Raw genomic sequence first — 25,105 nt, 5'->3', positions numbered from 1 at the left:
GATATAATTACCTTTTTTTTATTTTTGGCCGTGCTGGAGTTCAAACTGTGAGCGTAGCACATACTAGGCAAGCATACACTACTGAGTTCCACTCCCTCACCTTTTCTTTTTTTAAATGTTTTCTTTTTTTAGTTGTAGTTGGACACAGTAGCTTTATTTTATTTATTTATTTTTATGGGGTGCCCAGGATCAAATCCAGTGCCTTGCATATGCAAAGTGAGTGTTCTACTGCTGAGCCCCAACTGCAGCCCACTAATTATACTTTTAATTGGCATTTCTCTTACATTTGAGGTTGAAAATGTTTTTAATAAATTTGAGATTTTTGTATATTCTTTCTATTAACATGCCTTCTTGTGTAGTTTTCTTTTGAGTTCTGAATCTTTTTCTTACTGATTTGAAGGTACTCTGAAAGTTAAGGAAAAGCAAATTTGTGAACTGTGATATTCTGACTTGTTTTGTTTTGATCTTTGTCAGAAATTGTCTTAATTTTTTATAATAGTTCTTCAGCAACTTTTTAATTGCTGTATAAAAATTTTTTCTGAGGTCAAATGTGTTTTATAGCTTTGGATTTTGTCTTATTCTCAGAAAGGCATTGCCAACTTTGAAATAATAAAACAAAATGAAACCTGCCTTTTCTACTGATATTTTTAGTGTTAATTAGATTTTTAAATTAAAAAATTTTTATTTTTATAGTGCTGGGGATTGAACCTAGGCCCTTGCATGTTCTGATAAATATGCTTTACTGTTGAACTATACCATCACTCCTGACCCCAATTTTAAAACTCCATCTAGCTTTTGTTTTAATCCTCATTTTCTCCAATGATGTACAGTGCCACCTTGAGCTTATACTAAATTTCTACATTGATTTGGATTTTTGGATTGTCAATATATAAGTGCCATTTTTAAAGTTAACTATTGAATTATGGCTTGAAATATTTTAAGACTTTTAAATAATTTTTGTTTATTCTTATTTATTGTTCCATGTGAGCTTTAGAATGATATATGGTTTTGTTTTCTAAAATTGCTGGTATTTTAATTGATCTCATGTGATATTTAAAGATATATTTAGGGAGAAAAAAATTTTGTAATGCTGAGTTTAAGAACATGGTATTTATTCTCATTTTTTCATGTCATTTTTTTTTCGTTCCCTAAGCATTAAAATTTTCTTTGTATAACTCTAATTATTAGATTTTCCTGGTATTCATTCATATTATTTGCAAATGGTAACAATATTTCCTCTTTTCTATATTTTATGTGTTTTCTTGACTAAATTACATTGGCCTGTACCTCTAGCACAATGTTAAATTTTTGTGGTGCAAATAGATATTCTTATTTTGTGTCTTTGGCAGGAATGGTGTCTGTAATCATGAAGGAGTATCATTAATATTTCGGTTACCCTTAGGTTTGTCTTTTCCACATACTCCCGTCTTTTCTGTAGTCATTCTCTTGGATAATTCTGGGGCTTTTCTTTTGATTAAATATTTAAATAACCTAGTATGAATTGGTATGAGGATAGGAAGCAGGTATATGTGGAAATTAGGGAAGTTTTTAGTGGATTGGAGACTGAGTCATAGTATTGTAGAGTTTTATAGGCTGACATTTCAGAATCATACAAGATCTGTAATGATAGCATAAATACAGAACTAATCAAAGCATATAGAGAAGATAAAATTTATATTTAATGTTATCATTATTTTGATTGATTGAATTGAGTAGATTATTGCATTTATTAAAGCCATTTTAAGAGTATAAAATTCTATGGCAAAGCATACAAATTCACTCTAATGTTTACTTTAGACTAAGATTTAATTTTGTCAACTTTAAGTGCCTGTGTCACTATTCTACTCAGGTAAAATAATTATCTCATTGTAGAATATGTAATTCCAAAAAACTTCAGCATCATTGAAGTAGAAATAGATACTGTGGATATTTAATGCCTTTTCCTTTGTGTATATAATTACTTTCATTATATACATTTCAATAAGACACATGAAATTCAATCAATTGAAATGTCAATTTTAAGAGCTCATTGGAATGAAAATGAAAACATTACTGTACCTACATCTTGAAGATTATAAGAAGATTGCTAAATTAGATTTTATGTTATTGAGGTACTAATAGAAATGAGTCCTTTAAATTAAACAGAATTTAATGGTTTCCTCATTAAACTTTAGTTAGACGATTCTCCTAATTCTTTAGGGATGTGGTAAGGTCATGTATAAATGTAAAGTTCTTGCTTACTTGAAAAAGCAAGTGGAAAACATTGTGGAAAAACATTGTTTTCTGTTTTAGTGGATTCATATAATAGAAATTGGATGAATAGGGAAACATATGAGAATGAATAGTGATAGCGTTCCTTAAGGAAGCTTAAATAGAGCCCCTCCCTCACTTACAGTTAACATGAATTACTTGAATGACTTAATGTTTACAACATAGTTTTAATTCCTTAAATGGAAATTATTTTATTTCTACTTTAAAAAAAAATAACTCTGGCTCTTTCCTAGTCTCTCTGTTTTACTGAAGATAAAAGGGGTTATTTCCTGTAAGTAATTCTTCAGTGGGAAGCAGGAAAAGGCAGATGTCTCTGGTTTTCTTTTTTTCGCCTTTCACTTTCTTTTCTCCTGCATATAACAAATCCTAAAACAGATTTGAGAGGTTGGGAAGTTTTGTTATTTGTAGGGAAGGGCTAGGATAAAATCACTCAAGACAAAGAATTCCTTGTAAAATTTCAATATATGGTTAAACTGAGACTTTTAATTTGGAAGGAGATCATAATAGTTCATGTGATTTTGCTCCCCCTATCCCTTTACTCTTTATGAAATAAAGAAATCATCTCAAAAGTTTAAGAGAAGAACCCTGAGCAAACTACTACACACCTTGCATTTGCTTGCATTGGCTGTTTTAGATGATCAGCTCTTAGAGGATCTGGACTATGAGTTGTAACATCCAGTCTGAATTAAACTGCATATAGGTGTCTTTTTTTTTTTTTTTTAAATCTTTTGTCTCCTTGCAGTCTGTGCTTTTCTTTATTTTTATATACTTTGTGACAGATATGGAAAAAAATCATATATAATTATTCTATTTTCCAAAGATTCTTGTTCAACTGAATTTTTAAAAATATGTATTTGGTCTAAATTGAGTTTTGTCTTTTTGTTCCCTACATAGGCCCAGATTGCTTTTCTTCAGGGTGAAAGGAAAGGTCAAGAAAATTTGAAAAAGGATCTGGTGAGGAGGATCAAAATGTTGGAATATGCTCTTAAACAGGAAAGGTAAATCAATAAAATGGAAGGTTGTGTTCTCTTGAATAACAAAGTAATTTTTCCATCTTTCCTGAAGTAAATCCAAATTTTAATACTGTATATTCTTGAATTAAGGAGTGTCTGTAATAAACATTTTTATATATGGTTATAATATACTAATCTTACTATGGTGATCAGTAAACTGATTTATATGATTTCAAATCTTTTTCCTTTCTTAAGAAGTGTTTGTACTTACTGAACTGTCATTATCCATTTTTAAAGGGCTAAAATAGTTTTTGAATTGTAAACTGTGACTATAAAGTTTCCTGTGATTTAATATGAATTTGATATAATTTCTTAAAAAAATTGATCAGATCCGGCAGCCTATGCTGAGAGTTTCATAGACTGTTTTTGGCATTTTATTGTTTTGTCATCAGCTATTCCTTTCTCTCGAGAAGCTAAGTTTACATTTATTTTGCTAGTGTCTAAGATATGTAAGTAATGATATTTGTGTCACAATTTAAGGAAACTGGGTCATGAATGAGAGTTTTGCAAGTTATATGAATTAAGTTTATATACTTCAGTGGATGGTCTTTGGTTTTGTGTGTGTGTGTGTGTGTGTGTGTGTGTGTGTGTGTATGTGTGTGTGTGTTTATGAGGATATTTCCAGTGTTTTCCATTCTAAAATTGTTTTCCTAATGCTTAAATGCCAAGAATTAAAAAGAAAATGTTTTTGATTGAGGAAAATTTGAGACCCAACAATGGAAAGACTAGTACCTTTTATGTACATCTCCAAGATTTAACAGATAATGTTTGTCATTCTTGTTTTAGCGTGGTCTGTATAAGAGTGAATTCCAGACATCTTGTCATTTTGCCTATAAATACCTAAGAGCTAAGGCATGTGATGTTGTGTTGCTGTGCAGATTTTCTAAGTAGTCCCACTTTAATATAAAAAATTATTTGAGGGCTGGGTATGTGGCTCAAGCGGTAGCGCGCTTGCCTGGCATGCGTGCGGCCCGGATTCGATCCTCAGCACCACATACAAACAAAGATGTTGTGTCCACCAAAAACTAAAAAATAATAAATAAATATTAAAAAAAAATTCTCTCTCTCTTAAAAAAAATTATTTGAAAACTGAATCTTTATCATTGTAGCAATGAATTTATTAAAGTATTCCTTAAAGTGTAATAAAAGTTACAAAATAAGCAAATTTACAGTTAGTTTTTCAAGAATACAAAGTGTATAATCCAAGATTTATTCAGAAACATTTATTCTGAGGAACTTCAAATACTATATAAAATACAGTTCTGAAACATTTCTCCAGTGTTGTTTTTCTCCATTCACTGCCACTTTTCTTTTATCTGAATTAATGTAAGAATTCACGTGTCTTCCTTGTCTCTAATATTTCCATTTTCTAGTCCGTTTTCCTTATCCACAGGACTCACTTTCTGAAACACAAATGGAATAGTTATGTTATAGCCCTACTTAAAAATATCTAGCCGATTTCAAAGTTATTTTGCAACTAGGTCCTTTCTCTAGTCCCTTCACAGAACTCCATTTCTTCTAATACTAAATACACTGTAAAACTGCTGTTTGACCCACTGTCTATTTTTCTTATTCATTTTTATGGCACTCCTTTTGACAGAAATACCCCCCTCTATTAATTCATTTGTCTGACTAGAAAATTCTTAGTGTTCTTTTGAGGCTTAGATAAAATCATTATCTTCTTTTTGATAGCTTTATTTGACATGACCTGTTATAGAATTAGATAATCCCTTATCTATATTTCTGTAGCACTTGATATAACCCTTGTAAGTTCATATCATAGTGTGCTATAGTTATTTACATTCCTGTCCCTTAGGCATCTTCTTACTTCTATTCCTACCTGACTGCAAGCCACAGGTTATTCCCAGAAGTCAGCACACTGCCTTGTATGTTGTAGGAATTCAGTAATAGTTAATTGAAATTAAGTCATTTTTTTAGCATCAACATTTAAGATGTTATTGGGTATGCTATGTTTTATTTCCAGCACATTATTATAACAGACTTTAACAACAAAGCTAGAATGAAACTTCTTTAGTTTATTATAATTATCAAACAGTTTTTTTCAATAAGTGCCAATTGGGGGGAACCTGACTCTTTTGTCAAATATGAGTTGTTAGACATGAAATTTGCTTATTTATCCTATAGTCAGAGGATAGTGAAGATACTTTGCTAGCACAATGAGCTAAAATAATGGGAAGCAATATGAGTGAGGAAGTATAATTTAACATTGGCTTCAAAAGTATATTATTAGGCTTAAGGAGGGTTTTGTAAAATATTTCTTAGTGAATTTAACAAGTCAGAAGAGAGAGCATGATTCAACAGTTCTTTACATATTTTGTTTCTGTATGTGTAGGGCTGGGCATTGACACCAGCCTTGTGCATGCTTATATAAATTCTTAGGAAATGTTGGGTATCTTTTTGTTTGTTTGTATTGGTACCAGGAATTGAACCCAGGGGTGCTTAACCACTGAGCCACATCCCCAGCACTTTTTATATTTTATTTAGAGACAGGTTCTCATGGAGTTGGTTAGGCCTCACTAAATTGCTGGGGCTGTCTTAGAATTTGTAATCCTCCTGCCTCAGCTTCTGTCACTGGGATTACAGGTATGTGCCAAGATGCCCAGCAAAATGTTACTTCTTAATGTTATTGTTTTTGTTATATTTATTTTGTAGAATGCTTTCTGTTCCTTCTTGTTAATTGTACTGCAGTTTTTCCTAAGACCACTAGAATGCACTAGAATGCAATATTTTCTGCTTATAAATGTGTTTCTTTTTCCTTTTTTGTTTTTATGTAGACATATAAATTCATAAATTTTCTTCTCACTTTATTTTAAAAGCCTTAATATAACCTTTCCTTAGACCATGTAGGTTCAGTTGCTATTTGGGCTCCTATGGAAATAGTATTACTTTGTCTTATGGTAGATGAAGTATATTTCTGGAAAACCTAAAGAATGACAATGACATTAGAATCTTGTTCACTTTCTGGTAATTGTAAGTCAAATTAATTATAAATCTTTACTATTTATGATCAATATTTTTTTTAAAGAGTGAGAGAGAGTGAGAAAGAAGGAGAGAGAGAATTTTTAATATTTATTTTTTAGTATTTGGCGGACACAACATCTTTGTCTGTATGTGGTGCTGAGGATCGAACCCGGGCCGCACGCATGCCAGGCGAGCACGCTACCGCTTGAGCCACATCCCCAGCCCCTGATCAATATTATTATAAATATGTTGAAATAGATTTAGAAAAAATTTAGTCTGGTGATAATATTTCTCATTAAGAAACATTGGGAATAGAAATCCCCAGTGAACAAAAACAATTGAGACACAGGAAATAGAAATAACTTGGACCAAACAGATTTACTAAAACAATTTTTAAAAGATAGATACATACAGTTAATTAATCAAATAACTACAAAAATAGATTCCTTCTGCTTTAGTTTACTGATTTTCCTTCCAAGGAAATCATATTAGCTGATGGCTTATCTATCATGTATCTTTCCAAAATATTTTGTGCATGTGAAATTCTCTTTCCCACACACAAACACCCCCCCCACACACACCCCTACACCCACACCACATACGGAGGCATGTTGTGTATAATATTTCAGATCTTGCATTTTTGCTTAAACTTAGAGATCCTCTAGATACAGAATCATGTTGTCAGTGATACTTTTTGAGTTCTTCTTTTCTTATGTTTATCCCTTTATTTTCTTTCGTCTAATTACACTGGCTAGAGTTTCAAGAACTATGTTGAATAGAAGTGATGAAAGAGGGCATCCCTGCCTTGTTCCAGTTTTTAGAGGGAATGCTTTCAATTTCTTTCCATTTAGAATGATGTTGGCCTGGAGCTTAGTGTAGATAGCTTTTACAATGTTGAGGTATGTTCCTGATATCTCTAGTTTTTTAGTGTTTTGAACATGGGGGTGCTGTATTTGTCAAATACTTTTTCTGCATCTATTGAGATGATCATATGGTTCTTATCTTTAAGTCTATTGATGTGATGAATTTTCCTTATGTTGAACTAACCTTGCATCCCCAGGATGAACCCCACTTGATCGTGGTGTACTATCTTTTGATATGTTTTTGTATTCAGTTTGCCAGAATTTTAGCATCTATGTTCATTAGAGATGTTGGTCTGAAGTTTTCTTTCTTTAATGTGTCTTTGTCTGGTTTTAGCATTAAAGTGATATTGGCCTCATAAATGTGTTTGGAAGTGTTCCTTTTTTTTTTCTATTTCATGAAATAATTTGAGGAGTATTGGTATTAATTCTTCTTTTAAAGTTTTTGTACAACTCAGCCGTGTATCCATCCTGTCCTGGGCTTTTCTTGGTTGGTAGGCTTCTGATGGCGTCTTCTATTTTCATTGCTTGAAATTGATCTGTTTAAATTGTGTATATCATCCACATTCATCATATGACTCTAGATTTTTGTCAATGCCTTTGATATTTTCTGTTTTATTGGAGTACAAATTTTCATAATAATTTCTGATTATTTTCTGTATTCTGTATTGTAGTGTCCGTCAATAAATAATAATAATACCGTCAAATTGGAAATTTCTTCCTGTAGTGTCCATCAATAAATCAATAAATATAATTAATCACATCAATACACTTAAAGATAAGAATTATATGATCATATTTCCTTTTTCATCACGGATGTTAGTAATTTGAGTTTTCTCCCTCTCTTTGTTAGCATAGCTAAGGGTTTATCAATTTATTTTTTCAAAGAAACAACTTTTTGTTTTGTCATTTTTTATTTCTTTTGTTTCAATTTCATTGATTTCAGCTCTGATTTTAATTATTCTACTGCTTTTGGTCTTGATTTATTATTCTTTTTCTAGGGCTTTAAGATGTAACATTAGTTCATTTATTTGACTTTTTCTTCTTCTAAGGAATGAACTTCATGCAATGAACTTTCCTTTTAGTACTGCCTTCATAGTGTCCCAGATTTTTCAATATGTTGTATTAGTGTTCTCATTTACCTCTAATAATTTCTTAATATCCTCTTTGATGTCTTTTGCAACCCATTGTTCATTCAATAGCATATTATTTAGTCTCCAGGTGTTGTTGTAGCTTTTATTTTTTTTATCATTGGTTTCTAATTTCATTCCATTATGATCTGATAGAATGCAGGTTAGTATGTTTACTTTTTTGTATTTGCTAAGAGTTGCTTTGTGGAATAACAGGGTCTATTTTAGAGAAGGATCCATGTGCTGCTGAGAAGAAAGTGTATTTGCTTGTTGAATGAAATATTCTATATATATCAGTTAAGTCTAAGTTATTGATTATATTATTGAGTTCTATAGTTTCTTTGTTCTCACCACTTAGCCAGTGGTGAGAGGTGTGTTAAAGTTACCCAGAATTATTGTGTTGTGGTTTATTTGAACTTGAGAAGAGTTTGTTTGATGAACGTAGATGCTCCATTGTTTGGGACATATATATTTATAATTGTTATGTCTTGTTGATGTATGGTTCCCTTAAGGAGTATGCAATGTCTGTCTTTATCTCTTTTTATTAACTTTGGCTTGAAGTCTACTTTATTTGATATGATTTTTTTATAAAGAAAAAAATCCTATTTGACCATTTCCTTTTTCTTCCTTCTATAGTATTGCATTTGGTTTTTAAAATTATTGTTGTTTTATTATTATCTCAGTCTTAAAGCAATGAGTATTTATCACTGGCTTCAGTATTTTGGGGAGAAAATAAATCAAAATACATAAATGCATTAATCAGATATGGCCATTTTAAAATTATCCTTTTAAAAATTTCTCTATCTGGATTATTTTTCTAATCTCGTGGTTAAATCTGACATGATTAATTCAGATGGGTAAATCTCAGTAACCAGAAATAATGACATTTTGTTAACTTTTAGAAGGACACAGCCTTTTCATTGACAGATCTAAATAAAAGATAAAAGATAAAGGATATCTTGAATAAGAAATTTTTTTTTCATTACTACTAGAATATTTTATTCAATACTGATGATTCAGTACTTTTAATGGTTCACCATAGTATACATGGCAAATTGTAAATAATCTAAATTACTGTATTTTAAAAACAAAATAAAACTCAATTTTGGGAAAAGTTAATATTAACACATTTATTTCATAGTCCAACCCCCCCTTTTTTAATTGCTTTTGATGTATAGTAAAGTTCAATTTTAAGTCATTATGAAAATTTGAATACTGTAGAAAGTAGAATGTTGGGTGGTTGATTTGAAATTACAGGAAGATTTATGATTCCTAGTGTTATTCATTAGTTATGATGACACTGATGTTATAACAACAAAAACAAAAGAGGCAGGTGTTTTTGTGATAATGACTTTAACACCATGGAAGACCTTAAGCCTTGAAAATTCTAGGAGTGTTAAGCCAGGACTGCCACATAAACTGCTCCTGTTATATAACATAAAGTTCATTTAAATGTGTTTTAAGATGATTGATATTTTTGTCATTTCTTTGTTAGAGCCAAATACCACAAGTTGAAATATGGGACAGAATTGAATCAAGGAGATATGAAGCCTCCAAGCTATGATTCTGGTAAGTTAGTTTTAAAGGAAGCTTGAGTAATAAAAAGAAGTTAATGACTAATATTTGTAGCAACAACATTTATAAATATAATTTAATTTCTAATCATTTGCATGTTTTTCTGATCTGCTAATCTGTTGGCACTAATCATTTTGTATCCTGTAGATAATTTCCCACCACCTTCCTTCCTTTTCCTTCTTCCTCTTTCTTTTAGTTCCCCATTTTCTGCTTATGCTCTACACTTATTGGAAAGTTTCAGGCTTCATGGGGTAATATGCACCAACATAACCTTGTCTTGCTGGGTCCTTCTAGTATTAATGGAAACTTTGAGATGCACAGTACAAAGTACATGATGCCCTTGAAATCCTGAGAAAGAGTAGGAACTATGAAGGTAAGAGATTTCTTTTTCAAAGCACAGGGGAATTCCTAATCCTTTAAACCTGATTTAGCTCCTGCGTAGGGGATGGAGGCCAGATCACTCTGCGTGGTTTGGACTGGAGGTGAAAAGACCACATGGACACAGATTTTCAGAAAGGAGCGGCCGTGGGGTGGGGGACGGCATGGCTCTGCCACCTCAAGGGTCCTCTTCTACTCTGGAAAGCAAGAGAGCCAGTGCACCCGGAATCGCTTTATTTATAGGGAAAAGACAACAAAGGACTTTCAATAGAATATTCTACATTGAATAAGGCAGGGGATAAGGTTTTAAGGGAGCTGCCAGTCCCATTGGGTAACACTCAAGTCCAGAGCTGAGGCAAATTTATTTGCCAGCTGATCTTTGTGAAGGTCATTTGCTTTGTACAGCATATGGCGCGTGATTCCAGTCCGACACCCCCTTTACTCAAGGCTGAGAAGGGATGCTTAGCTCATGGGCAGGGCGGCTCCCACATTGACTGCTCAGTTTCAGACTGTTTTGGCCTTTCTCATGCACAGAAAATTCTATCCTATAAGCAGAACGTGTTTTAACAGGTGAAATATTTATCTTTTTATATTATTTCTTCTTTTTCTTTCCCCTACCTTCCTCTTTACCCACCAAATAATAGAAAGTAGTACTTGTAAACAATATAGATATAATTCACTTATTAGTAGGTATAAGGGAAAGTGAGAAAACTGTTCAGAAGTTATCACATAAGTGAATTTTTGGCATGATTTCAGATTAAATTCCTCAAATATCTAAGGATTTTTTTCTTCATATTTCAAGTACTGAAAACTGTAATTTATATCACTTGCTGAAATTTCTACCTATGCTAGGAGCTTTAGAAACTATAATTATTTTATTATTAATTTTAGTTATACATGATAGTAGAATGTAATTTGACTTATCATACATATGTGGAATATAAATTCCCATTCTTGTGGTTGTACATGATGTGGAGTTACACTGGTCATGTATTCATATATGAACATAGGAAAGTTATTTCTGATTCATTCTGCTGTCTTCCGCATTCCCATCTCCCCTCCCTTCTCCCCATTCCCCCTTCCCTGATCCCAGTCTGGTTAACCTCCACCAACACCCCCTCCTTGTGAGTCAGCATCTACATATCAGAACGTTCAACCTTTGTTTTGGGAGGGATTGGCTTATTTCGCTTAGCATGATAGCTTCTAGTTCTATCCATTTACCTGCAAATGCCATAATTTCGTTCTTCTTTATACCTGAGTAATATTCCATTATATATTTACCATATTTTCTTTATCCATTCATATATTTAAGGGTACCTGGGTTGGTTCCATAGCTTAGATATTGTGAATTGAGCTCTTATAAACATTGATGTGGCCACATCACTATAGTATGCTGATTTGAGGAGTACAATAACTGGGTCAAATAGTGGTTCCATTCCAAGTAGAAACTGTAATTCTTAAAATAGTTATTCAGTAAATAAAATATTGTTCTCATGTCACGTATGTGTAATTTTAGCTCACAGAAGTGGATACATTTTCCAAATTTCCATTAAATGATGAAGTGTAGAGCTGAATCCAGGTCTCCCTGAAAAGAAAACTGATAAGGACTACTTTAATATCAGAAGGAAGACCAGGGGAGTAGAAACTAACAGAAGAGAGAGTTCCAAAGGAAGGAATGTTCATCACTGCTGATGAATTAATTTCTAGAGGGCTAAAGAGTATCTGTCAGATTAGTGGCACACAGGTCATTCATTTGGTCACTGAGAATATAATTGGAAGCAGTTAAGAAACAGGTGATGGCAGAATCAAAGGTGTCAGTATAAAATGAAGACCAAATGCAGTCAGTGTTTTAGATGCTTAGCTTATGAAAGTGAGGAAGGACTGAAGGGCAACAGCTAAAAGATAACCTGGGGTCAGAGAGACTGTGTGTAGGTGGTTGGGGCAGGGTTCATAAATAAGGAGCCAATAAAAGGAAAAGAGTAGATATACTCAGGTTAGGAAGGTATATAAAGAAATGACTGGGATTGGATTCTGAACATAATGGCAGACACATTGGAGGAAGAACATATTTCTTGTTATTATCAAGAGAGAAACATAGAAAGTCAGGTAACAGATTGTAAGTTTGAGTTTCACTTTGGATGGTGGGTATTTGAGGGAATGTCCTCTTGATAGCTTTATGTACGAGACATTATCTGCAAAGAGTTGATCAGACTTTTAAGAAAAGCAGAGAAAGTTTATAATACTGTTTGTGAAGAGGAAGACAAATTCACTAGGAGTTAGTAGCATTGAGAAAACCTAAGGGTTTGGTGAAGTTGTTGTTTTGTTGCAAAAGTCATTTTTCTTTAAAGAAATTTAAATAATAATATGAAAATTATATATCTAGTACTCATAATGCCTTTGTATAGAACTGTATTTCCATCTGGTATCATTTTTCTCCTCCCTTTAAGACTTCTTTTAACATATTTTGTAATATGGGATGCTGGTAATAAGTTTTTTCAGCTTTTGTATATCTGATAAAGGTTTTATTTTGCTATCATTGTTTCTAATAAGATGTCTGCTATTATGCTTATCTTTGTTCCTCTGTATATAATGTACCCCTTTTTTTGGCTGCTTTTAAGATTTTCTCTTTATCATTGGTTCTAAACAAATTTCTTTGTTTCTTTCTTTCTTTCTTTCTTTTTTTTTTTTTTTTTAACTGAGAAATAAACCCAGGGCCTTGCATATGCTAGGGAAATCCTGTACCATTTAACAACATCCCAGCCCTTTTATTTTAAGACAGGATATCACAAAGTTGCTGAGGCTGGCCTTGAATTTAGGATCCTCCTGCCTTGGCCTTCCAAGTACCTGGGATTATAGGCATGTGCCACCATATTTAGCTAAAAAAGTTTATTATGATGTTCTGTAAAATAAAATAAAAATGTTTATTATGATATAAAAATGTTTACTATGATGTACTGTAGTTACTTCTCTCTACAGTATTTCTTAGGCTTGGGGTTTAATGAGTTTCTTTGACCAGTGGGTTTATAGTTTTTGTGAAATCTGGAACTCTTTGGTCATTATTTCTTCAGATACTGTCTGTTTTTCCTCCCTGTGTTAAAATCTAGAAACTCCTAGAAACTCTTTTATCAAGGCAGTAGCTGGGACAGTCTTAAAGTTCATCCCTTGTCTTCTCTCAAGGATCACTATCTTTTGGAAAACATTGTTTCATTTGTTTTTGTTTGTTTATTGGTGCTAGGGATTAAACCCATGGATGTTTAACCAGAATCACATCCTGAGCCATTTTCATTGTTTATTTAGAGACAGGGCTTTGCTAAGGACCCACTAAATTTCTGAGGCTGATCTCAAACTTGTGATTCTACTATCTTAGTTGCTGAAATTATAGATGTGTGCTACTGTGCCCAGCTCATTTGTTTTGTTTCAGGCAGGAGGGTAAATGCAGTCCCTGTTACAGAAACTATACTGGATGTAGCAGTCATATTATCAAGAAATTAAACTATTAGCTACTTTATTTATTGATTTATTTTGGTACTGGAGATTGAACCCAGGTGTGCATTACCACTGAGCTACGTTTCCAGTCATTTTTGTTTTGTTTTGAGACAGGATCTCACTAACTTACTGAGGTTGGCCTTGAACTTCTGTCCTTCTGACTTAGCCTCCTGAGTCACCAGGATTATAGGTGTTCTCCATTGTGCCAGAGCTACCTTAAAATCCTTACTTTAATATAAAGCTACTTTTTAAATTTTGTAAGGCAAAAATGAATCTGACAGTTGATAATTACTTACTAGAAAGGACTACAACTTGGCCTACCATGTAACAATAAGAGTAATTTGTCTTTTAAGAGGATGGAAGTGCATTATTTTTTGACTGGTCTTAACTTACTTTTTATTAAGGCATAATTTTTTAAGGTATAATTTCTGTACAGTAAAATTTATCATCCTAAGTGTTTTCACAAACACATAGTCTTATAACTATTATTCTTTGTAGTCAACCCTTCCTTCCCTACTAATCTACTGGCAACCACTAAACTATTTTCCATTTTTATACTTTGGCCTTTTCCAGAATCATGAATTTAATAATCTTATAGAATATAGCCTTTTGGGGGGAAGGAGTTGCTGGGGATTGAACCCTGGATCTCATGCATGCTAGGTAAGTGCTCTACCACTGAGCAACATCCCTAGCCCAGAATATAGCCTTTTTTGATCTTTTTTTTAACTCACTTCACATAATGCATTTGAGATTCATCCATGTTGGTTGGGTATCAGTTGTTCATTCCTTGTTCTTATTGAGTTAATGTACCATACTTACACAACATCATTAGCTGCCAAAGTAGTCAGTTGAGTATATCTGAGGATGGCATAGAAAGGATTTAGGTCTGTTCTGATGGGAGATTAAATGACCTCAACATTTCTTTTCACATCTGAAAATTTTAAAATCTTCAAGTGTCAGTGTACATGGTCTTACTTGGCAAGTACAGGTTATTCAGTAGACTGAAGGGTATAAATTGTAATATAATTATGTTATGAATAGTTCCTGAATTGCAAAATTCATAGAACAATGTAATTTTTTTCTTTCCACATTTTTAGTTGGTGCATTGTATTTGTGCATATGATGGGAATTTGTTGTTACATATTTATACATGCTCACAATATAACAATATAATTTGTCTAATATCATTTTCCAGCATTCCCCCTACTCCCATATCATTTTTTCATAAAGTATTGGGACATTATTTTTGCCCTTCCCCTGCAACACACACACACACACACACACACACACACACACACACACACACACAGTTTGGCAGTACATCCTCTTTGAAGTTATCCCAAAGTAATCTTTCTTTTGGAGTTAAATTAATTTCTTTCCTCCACATTCACCTCCAGTCCACTCTGTTACTATTTCTTTAAAATTCTACAGAACTCTCCTGAGTTATTTTAGGAGAAAACAAAACACAAGATATGATTCTTATTTTTATTCACATTTCTCCAGTTTTTTATCATTGTTGTAATAATACATGGGGGAAAGTGCTGGGTCTCTAGAGGGAGTCAGGAAAGATTTTTTACACTTACAACTGTGTTTCCAAGGAACCTGAAAATTATTCTCTAAAACTTAGCTTTTCATCTTTAAGATAGGGATAAACATGAATTTTTTTAATTTGTAAGAACTGAAAGAGAAGGAGCTGGGCTAGTGGCACATGCTTATATTCCCAGCTACTCAAGAGACTGAGGCAGGAGAAGTTCAAATTTGGGGCCAGCCCCAGCAACTTAGCAAGACCCTGTCCAGAAATTTAAAAATAAAAGGGGCTGGGGACATAGCTCAGTGGTAGAGTACTCCTGGATTCAATCCCTAGTACCAATCAATCAATCAATCAATAAGGAAAGATAATGTATATGTATTTTAACATAGATTTGGGAACACAATAAGTATGCACTAAATGCTTAATTTTAGAAAATATGAAACAATTTCTTGTTCCCTCTTGTGTCTCCTCTTGAAAAAGATTTTATAAAGACTAGCAATTTCTTCATTTGATGAAGGACTGATTAATTTTAATATTGTGAAAGTTGAACCATAGTCTAGTGCGGAACATTTTGGTTTAGGTTTCTCGTAGAGAAATTCTTTTTATTAATTCTTCTGAAAGGATTCAACTTGTACATAATGATGAATTTAAGCTTTAAAAGTTAAGAGGTTTAAAATTCAAAGAATGTCTTTGAAAGAATACTTGAAATTTTCATTTAATAACTTGCAAAGGAAACATATTTGGATTGAGGTTATTTCTTAGTATATCTGCTCTTTATAAAATTAGATTTTTGGTCTCACTTCTAAATATTTTGTTCTGGTTATAATGTGATACCTAATACTTGTTTTGACTCTCACTGTGTATGACTTGATTGGATAGGTCTTGGTTCTAGAGCAAAATTCTCAGTCTAGCTAAAAGTGAAAATGTCTTTATATTCTACTACTCTAAAGGGAATCCAGTAGCATTAATTAATATATGTTAGAGTTTTGTTATGGAAATTCGAATTAAAAACTTTTTTGGAGTGGGTGTACTGGAGATTGAACTCAGGGGCACTCAACCACTGAGCAAAATCCCCAGCCCTGTTTTGTATTTTATTTAAAGACAGGGTCTCACTGAGTTGCTTAGTGCCTCACTGTTGCTGAGGCTGGCTTTGAATTTGTGATCCTCCTGCCTCAGCCTCCTGAGCCACTGGGATTACAGCATGCACCACCGCACCCAGTTAAAAACATTTTAATTGTCCTAAAACATACATAAATGTTTACTGGATATTTATTAATTGAGATGCCCTCTAATATGTAAAACAAATCAGTTTTATTATGACAATGTATTTCAGATGAAGGTAATGAAACAGAGGTGCAGCCACAACAGAACAGCCAGTTAATGTGGAAGCAAGGTCGACAACTACTCAGACAGTAAGTATCTCGTGGCCAATCTTATCAATAGTCAAGGATGAGAAACATTATTTTCATGAGATTGTTTTCCTTTTGTATTTTCAATTCAAAAGAATAAGTTTATTTCTTATTTTATTACTGCTTTGAAAAAGCTTAATTGAATTACTGTTTAATTTTCATATTAAACACTTTCCCCCTTTTTGTTTTTGTTTTGTGGTACTGGGGAATTGAACCCAGGGATGCATTAGCACTGAGCTACATTCCTAGCCCTTTTTTATTTTGAGACAGGTTCTTGCTAAATTGTAGAGACTGGCCTCAAACATTTGATTCTCCTGCCTCATTTTCCTGAGTTGCTACAATTACAGGCATGTACCACAGCACTCTTCCCTGGGAATAGATTTTATATAATTTAAAGAATTTTTTGCCCTTATTTTTCTTACTGCATCATCTGTGCAAGCATATACATATATTTCAATATAGGTCTAATTAGTATTTGCATGTATTTTTTGTTAATTTAAAAAATTTTAAGTAATTTATTGAGTTTAAATTCTGAGATTTTGAAAAATCTGCATAGCATAAGCTTTCTCCTGTAAAATGTGTATCTGAGACTATACAGAGGAAACAGTTCAGTTAAGGTTTTGGTGTCAAGTGGTAGACTACACCATCTCAGTGCCTGGTCCTTGTATACCACCTTTGAAACTGGTATTCAAATTTTATGCCAAGGTAAAATGAAATATGCTGCCTGTTTGAGACTTTTGGGTTTGCTTCCAAAGTGAATGAATGCTAGCTATTCCTTTTGACTTAAGGAAGATAATGTTACATCATCTCTTCATATTTATTGTTTATTTAGACAAAATTAGAAAACAATCAATCCTTACTAATATTAAGTGAATTTTTATTAGTGTCCTCACTTTGGTCTGAAGTATGACTTAGGTATTTTGATTTTTAAAATAGGCAAGTTTTCTTAAAATACTGATTTTTTTAAAAAAAAATGATTTTATAATGATGTATCCAAGATATATTTTTAAAACCTTAAAAAGACCTATAATCGTCTTAGAAAAGGGTGACATTTTATCAGTTACAAAGTAACTATTAGCCTGTTTACTTATAGCTATGTGGTTTTGTTGCCAAAGTGAGGTACACATCAAATATTATTGCTAAAAATAGAAAAATACATTTTTGTAGTAGTCTGTAAGAACAACTGATTAAATTCAGGAAAGTTGGGAGTTTATTATTTTAATCAAAACTTTCTATATATATTCATTAGGATTGAAAAATGAGCATCTTGGTTTAGTAAGATACACTTATTCCAATTGATCACATATCTTTGTGAGATCTTTCTGCTCTAACAACTTTTGAAACCAAATCTTCAAATAAACTGAACTTAAACTATCTTGTCAACCTTTGTTTTCTTTTGTCCAGTAGACTCCATATCAACATATATTAATGCCTAATATTTTTCTATTGTTTATTAATGGCATTTGCCCTTTCCATGGTCCTGCCCCTGCCATTTGGTCTTTTTTGATTAACTTTGGTGTTAAATAGGTATTCAAGGGCTGGGGTTGTGGCTCAGCAGTAGAAAGTTCGCCTAGCACATGTGAGGTCTGGGTTTGATCCTCAACACCACATTAAGAAAAAAATAAACAAATAAAATAAAGGTGTTGTGTCCAACTATAACTAAAAAGAATTTTAAAAAATAGGTATTCAAGTGCTGTCTGTATGCCAGTGACAGTATTAGCTGTGTCTGTTTTTAAAGAAAGAAAACTCAGGTTTGGGAAAATTAAAGTTATAGGGCAAATAAGTGACAGAAATAGATGTAAGACCTAGGTCTAACTCTCACTATAAAGCCTGTGCTCTTTTTTTCTGTGTTGCTGCCTTTCTGCAACATGCATGAATTCACATACATACCCTCTATCCCACAATTTAATTGTGGTTTATTTTTTATTTTTGAGTTATTTAAGCATAGATTTTTCTGTTCTACAGAAGTGACTTTTGGGAAAATACTATATTCTTATATGATGTGGAGGAAACCATATATACTGAAAACATTCTCTCTAGATCTCAAACAATTGATCTGGGGCTGGGGTTGTAGCACAGTGGTAGAGCATTTGCCTAGCATGTGTGATCCCCAGCACCACATAAAACTAAATAAACTAAATGAAGGTATTGTGTCCATCTACAACTAAAAATATATTTTAAAAAAAACCAGTTGATCCATGACAATTTACATTTGAAATATAAAAAAGTTGCAATCACTATTATAAAATAGTAATTTGGTAGAATTTGGTAGTGAACTTGCTCTGATCCTGCGGAAAGAATGTGCTATGAAATATTGAGGAACAGTTTCTGCGTAGTATAAATGTAATGAATGGTGTATTGTATAGTTGATTTTTCTCAGTGACTGTAGAGGCTGGTACTGCAGGAGACAGCTCCATCTGCAGCTGGAATATTATTGACAAGTCTTAACTAGCATAGTGCTCCCAGATCTTATGTAGGCAGTGTATTAGAAGAATTGCTTTCATTTACACATTAAATTTTAGAATACTGATTCCTGTATGACTGAATTGTAAGGATCCTCTTCACACAGGTATCTTCAGGAGGTGGGTTACACAGATACTATTCTAGATGTGAAATCTAAACGAGTGCGAGCTTTGCTGGGCTTTTCAAGTGATATCACTGACAGGGAAGATGACAAAAATCAGGATTCAGTTATAAATGGCACAGAGGCTGAAGTTAAAGAAACAGCAATGATTGGGTAAGTATTTTGTCTGGAAAGTATTTTAGTTGTAACTTAGTTCATATTTAATATTTTTGATTTTGAAGTAATACTTTTAGGTGGGATTTGGAAATAAGTTAAAGTTTCATTTGGTTAGAAGGCAACACAGGGGTTGAAGTTAGCATTTGAGACTATTTAGTTCAAGAATGTAATTTCATATCTAGGGTATTTTATTTGCTTAAAATTTATTTAATATAAGATTTTTTAATATCTTGAAGCTCAGTCAACTACTATTAGAACCTCATAAAATATTTTGATTTGAAATGCAGTGCTAATCTATAAGAATGGAATTTCATTATAAGTGACCCAGAAATCATAAAAATACCTCACAACTCTTTTTAGAAGAAACCTTTTTAACCACTTTTGTTTATGTAGTAATTCTGTAACTCATCTTTTCTTTGATGTAAAATATCTATTTTAAATATACATATTGTTAAATTGAAAAATTTAATAATTTGAAATATTTTTCGTATTGAACATATTGTTATTATACAGTTGTATATAATTCTAGTTAAATGAACGCTAACAGTTCAATAAAGTAATCATTCTTTATTGGGAAAAAATTTTGCTATGATTTTTTCTTTTTTTAAAAACTATTTTTTTTTTTACTTATTTATTTTTATTTGGTGCTGAGGCTCAAACCCAGCTCTTCACACATGCTAGGGGAGCACTGTACTGCTGAGCCACAACCCTAGCCCCCGCAATGATTCTTAGTTGAATAAAAAGCCTAAGATTCTCTGAAAGTCTTAATTACGATGGTATTACATTTTAACCCATATTTAGGCTAGTAGAATGGTTTAATTGAATGCTATAAATTTTTCTAATGAGAACATATTTCCTGTTATTTGGAATATAAACTAGAATTATAAGTTTAGGTAAAGATACAAGTTAGGAATTTTATTAAAAAAAAGTCTTTGGAACTTTCTTAAAAGTGTTCATTAATAATTAAGAATGTATTGGGACTGGGATTGTTGCTCAGTGGTAGAGTGCTCACCTCGCACATGCAAGGTCCTGGGTTCAATCCTCAGCACCATAAATAAATAAATAAATAAAGTTAAAAAAATAATGTATTAACTTGTATTTACAAATGAAAGTATAGATTTTTTTCCCTGTAGACATAGATCGTATAGGTATCATTCTTGGTTTGTTTTTACCTTTTACATTAACCTAAGTCATTAAGTTAACTTAGGTAATATAAATATTTTTAGGGATGGTAATGCATACTTTTACAAAATCTTCAGTAATGACTTTCAGAAGAGATGACTCCATTGTCTATTTTGTGTTTACCTCTCTTTTAAACTGAAAAGGATGTTAGTCTGAATTTGTCAGATTTCTGTAGACAAAGAGAAAAGGAGGAAAAAAATCAATATCATAGCTCTCAGCAGATTTGAAATTGAAGATTTAGCTATTTTTAAAAATTTGCCTATAGTTGTGGCTATAGTCCACCCCCCCCTCCCCGAAAATGCCTTCTCATCTAAAACATTTTCTGAACTAGAGAGAAATCATTCTGTTGTGGCCCTTAGGAAAGTGTTAGCTAAATTTATTTTGAAGGAGCTATGTTCAAGCCTTATATTTGAAAATTTAGTCATTTCTAAAAGATTCATGGTTTATTCATTGGCAGAGTCAAATCTTACAATAATATCAATTTGACTAGTATATTGTTTTCAATAATTTTATTTGTACATTTGCTCTTTTTACCTCCTTAGCTAGCTGTTTAACAAAAGATTGCATCAGAGAAAAATGAAAAACTCATGTAAGAAGTTAATTGAAGAGTTGCAGAAAGAAATACATAGGGATAAAAAGGAGGCAGAGATGATGAGAGAAATATTTTCAAAAATACATTAAGGTTGATATAAGGAACAAAGTAATCTGAATCTTGAGAGGGAGTTCTTTTCAATAGATTATCACTATTTTTTTTTTGTTCATTTTTTTATTAGAGTGCTTTTATACACTCATCTATGTCTGCAGTCCTTTTTATTTTGATACAGGTTCTTACTAAGTTGCTTAGGGCCTTCCTTCTTGAGACTGGCTTCGAACTTGTGATCTTCTTGCTCAGCCTCCCAAATTGCTAGAATTAAAATTGTGTACCACCATGTGAGGCACAATCCTAGCCATTAAGATAATTGAGCCAGGTGTGTTGGCAGTGTAATACCAGTGACTCAAGAGGCTGAGACAGGAGAATCACAAGTTCAAGGCCAGTCTCAGCATCTTAGTAAGATCCTGTCTTCAAATAAAAAAACTAAAAAGGGCTGTGAATGTGACTCAATGGTTAAGTGCCCCTAGGTTCAATCCCAGGTACAAAAAAAAGTTTATGATTATAAAGTACTTTTAAAAGAATAGCCACTTCTTATATTGCTTTCTAAATCCATAGAATTGTAATAGATGAGAATCAATGTCATTTGAGACTCATAATATAATATAATATAAATATAAGTTAGTAAAACTTATCGTGGGTTCATTTTATGTTGAGGTTAAAAAGAGTAACTGAGCATGATTATTTGTGTTTTAAACCAGAAAATCTGAGTTAACAGATTCTGCTTCTGTGCTGGATAATTTCAAATTCCTTGAAAGTGCAGCTGCTGATTTCAGTGATGAAGATGAAGATGAAGATATTGAGGGAAGAGAGAAAAGTGTCATTGATACTTCAACAGTGAGTTAAATAACTCAGATAATATATATATTTTAAGGACTATGTTTACTTTAAAAATAATTCATGTGGGGTTAGGGATATAGCTCAGTTGGTAGAGTGCTTGCCTAGCATGCAAAAAGCCCTGGGTTCAATCCCCAGCACCCTCTCTCTCTCTCTCTCTCTCTCTCTCTCTCACACACACACACACACACACACACACACACACACAAAATCATGCTCTTTAATATAAACCCTTTACTTTTTTTTGTGAGAAATTGGAAAGAGCTTTGGTATAGATTTCAAATTCAAGAATGCTTTTAATATTATAACTTTGCCTTAAAAACCCTCACTTGAATTTTTATTAACTTATTAAATATGATAACTTTTTATAGAGCTGATGAATATAATGAAAATGATATGGATTGAGATTGTGGCTCAGTTGAGATTGTAGAGCACCTGCCTAGCACATGTGAGGTCCTGGATTCGATCCTCAGCACCACATAAAAATAAATAAATAAAATAAAGATATTGTGTCCAACTACAACTAAAAAATAAAATATTTAAAAAAAAATGATAAACGTGTTATCAGTCTAGTGTTACAATCTTATTACAATGTAATTGGCTGCTATAAAACAATAGAACTGGCATATAATCCATTATGGTGCCTAACATCAGCTCTGATGCAGTTTTTGTCTCTCTTGTGAGTTGCTTTGGTAAGTCAGGCCTACAGACTTCTAAAACTATAGGCAAAGGATTTCTGTAATTTTTTCAGGTCTTTATTAGTTGATTGACTTTTTCCTAGCAATTTCCTGGAATAAAAGTTGTCTCTAAATTGCTGTTTCTTACTTCTCTTTCCGTCTCCATGTTTTTCCCCCTCTCATTATCATTCCTCCTTTCCTCTCTCTTCACCTTTTCCTTCTATCCCCATTACTTTTTCCTCTACTTCCCCACCATTTTTTTCTCCTTCTTTTTCTTTCTCCTCCTTTTCTTCCTCCTCCTTTATTTCTAAGAAGGAGATGAGGACATGTTTTACTTTGTTTTAAAAAATGTTTAAATTTCCTCTTTCACATTTATTTAAAATAAGAATGAGAAAGTAAAGAAATAGGAATCAGGCTAAGTGTTAAAATGCTTGAGTTTAAGTCCCAGGTCTGCCACTTAATTATGCTTTTTAATGTTTCAGGCTTAGTTTTTATAGTTTATAAAAATGAAGACTATAATGAATACCCAGAAGATTTTGTGAGGAACAAAGGGACACTATATATAAATGATAGCTTTAACTATAAAGTGTAACTTTTGTTTTTATGCCCTCTGCTTTCTGAGCTCCATCAGGTGCTCTCAGATGGATTACTGCCAGATTATTGTTTCCCTGGGCCACTATGCAGGAGTGCTCTACTGATATAGTCCTGCCATTGATATTATTCGAACTTTGAAAAGTCACTCAAACATTTTCTTATCCAAATGGATAGTAATAACTTGTATCTTAATTTACGGTAGTAAAAAAGCCCAAGCTTCTGTGACATTTTTTTCTCCCCTGATCATCTGAAAGTTATGTAACTTCTAATGATTCCTATGAGATAATTACATTGAAATATTGGTTTCCTATCAAAATACCTTATTTATATCTAAGTGGTAAATAACTATGATGCTGTTAGTGATTATATCAACTTAAATACTTAAAATCTATAAACGAGAATTATTAAAACTGTTTTGAATTATCAGCCTAGAAATTTCTAAAAAACAACTTGTTTAATTTCCTAATTCCTAACCATTTGGGGGTTTTATGTTGTTTGTTTGTTTTGATACCAGGGATTGAACCCAGAAATGTGTATCTACGGAGCCACATCCCCAGCCCTTGTTATTTTTTATTTTGAGACAGGGTCTTTCTAAAAGCTACTTAGGGCCTAGCTAAATTACTGAGGCTAGCTTTGAACTTGTGATCCTCTTGCCTCAGCCTTCTGAGCCAATGGAATTACAGGTGTGCGCCACTGTGCCCAGCTGGGTTTTTTGTTGTTTTGTTTTTAAGTAATCAAATTCATAAATGTTCTGTCTTCCAGTTGGTAAAGATCATAACAGTTCTGTGATCAAGCAATGAAGGTACATCTAATGTAAAGAGACTTATCCCCTTTGAAATACTAGACTAAAAAAGTTTTTTAGTATTTTAGGAAAAAAATTTTTTTTCAAATAAGTGATTTTAACAGTTTTGGTAATTTTTACATTATATTACACTGAGTTTCTCATGACAAGCATTTTAAAAATCAAGCTTTGTAACAGTGAATAAGCATGTTCTTAGGAAATATATTGTATGTAATATATAGACAAACATAATGGCCAAAAATTATCCTATTAAAATGTTAATAGAAAAAATGTTTTTAAAATGTGTCATTTCTTTAATCAAAATAGTTCAGTAAATTCAACTAAGGAAATATTTTAAATAGTTCAGCCAATAATTCTAGCATCATTAAATAATCTTTATTTCTTCTGTTCACTTTTTATATATACCAGATCAGTTAAGACAGATTGTTTTTATCTGTGAGGTCAGTTTTATTCCTTTGGTAGTGGCTTTCTAGAGTACTTTATAAGACGGCTTTCTGAGGCTGTATCTCATCTCTGCTGTAAACTGCTGTGATTGATAAGTGATTCCACATATGAGAGTGGGAACAGGGCCATATAAGTCAGGTGTGTGTTTGCTAATTCTTAAGGTCTATTTCTGGACTCATTAGGCTGTCCTATTGATCTGTCTACTGAAGCTTTACAATTTTATACCACTCAAAAGATTCCAGGGGTGAAGTTTGATTAGATCATGCTATTTCTGTTTTGCATGAAACAAGAAAGCTAAAGTCTGGAAAATTGAGATATTGTGATATTTTATAGAAAGAAGCTGCAGACCCATTATCCTAATTTCTTAGGGCTCATGTTGGTTGAGATAACCAAAAAGGAGATAATTCATGAAGAGTATAGACATGCTGGTCTCAGAAATCATGTCTGCATGCATTTAGTCTCAAGTTTTAACCCTCTAACTGAATTTGTAATTCCATAGATACTTCTAAATATATAAAAGTGAAACCTAACCCCTGTCATATTTG

The 25,105-nt window shown here is 32.6% G+C and overlaps 1 protein-coding gene across 2 annotated transcripts in view; it reads left to right on the top strand.

Annotated features, from left to right (window-relative positions):
- The window catches only part of Strn (striatin), a 104,899-nt gene that overhangs the window by 41,941 nt on the left and 37,853 nt on the right, over positions 1-25,105 (top strand). For both annotated transcript variants that reach the window (XM_076832845.2, XM_076832844.2), the window contains exons 2-6: positions 3,166-3,269; positions 9,752-9,825; positions 16,560-16,638; positions 19,205-19,372; positions 21,908-22,043. In XM_076832845.2, coding sequence (XP_076688960.1) covers positions 3,166-3,269; positions 9,752-9,825; positions 16,560-16,638; positions 19,205-19,372; positions 21,908-22,043 — 561 coding nt within the window. The remainder of the gene's footprint in view (positions 1-3,165; positions 3,270-9,751; positions 9,826-16,559; positions 16,639-19,204; positions 19,373-21,907; positions 22,044-25,105) is intronic.

This window comes from Callospermophilus lateralis, chromosome 14, assembly GCF_048772815.1.
Source record: "Callospermophilus lateralis isolate mCalLat2 chromosome 14, mCalLat2.hap1, whole genome shotgun sequence".
NCBI lineage: Eukaryota > Metazoa > Chordata > Mammalia > Rodentia > Sciuridae > Callospermophilus > Callospermophilus lateralis.
The sequence above is the reverse complement of the archived record's forward strand: the minus strand, read 5'-3'. Positions and strand labels throughout refer to the sequence as shown.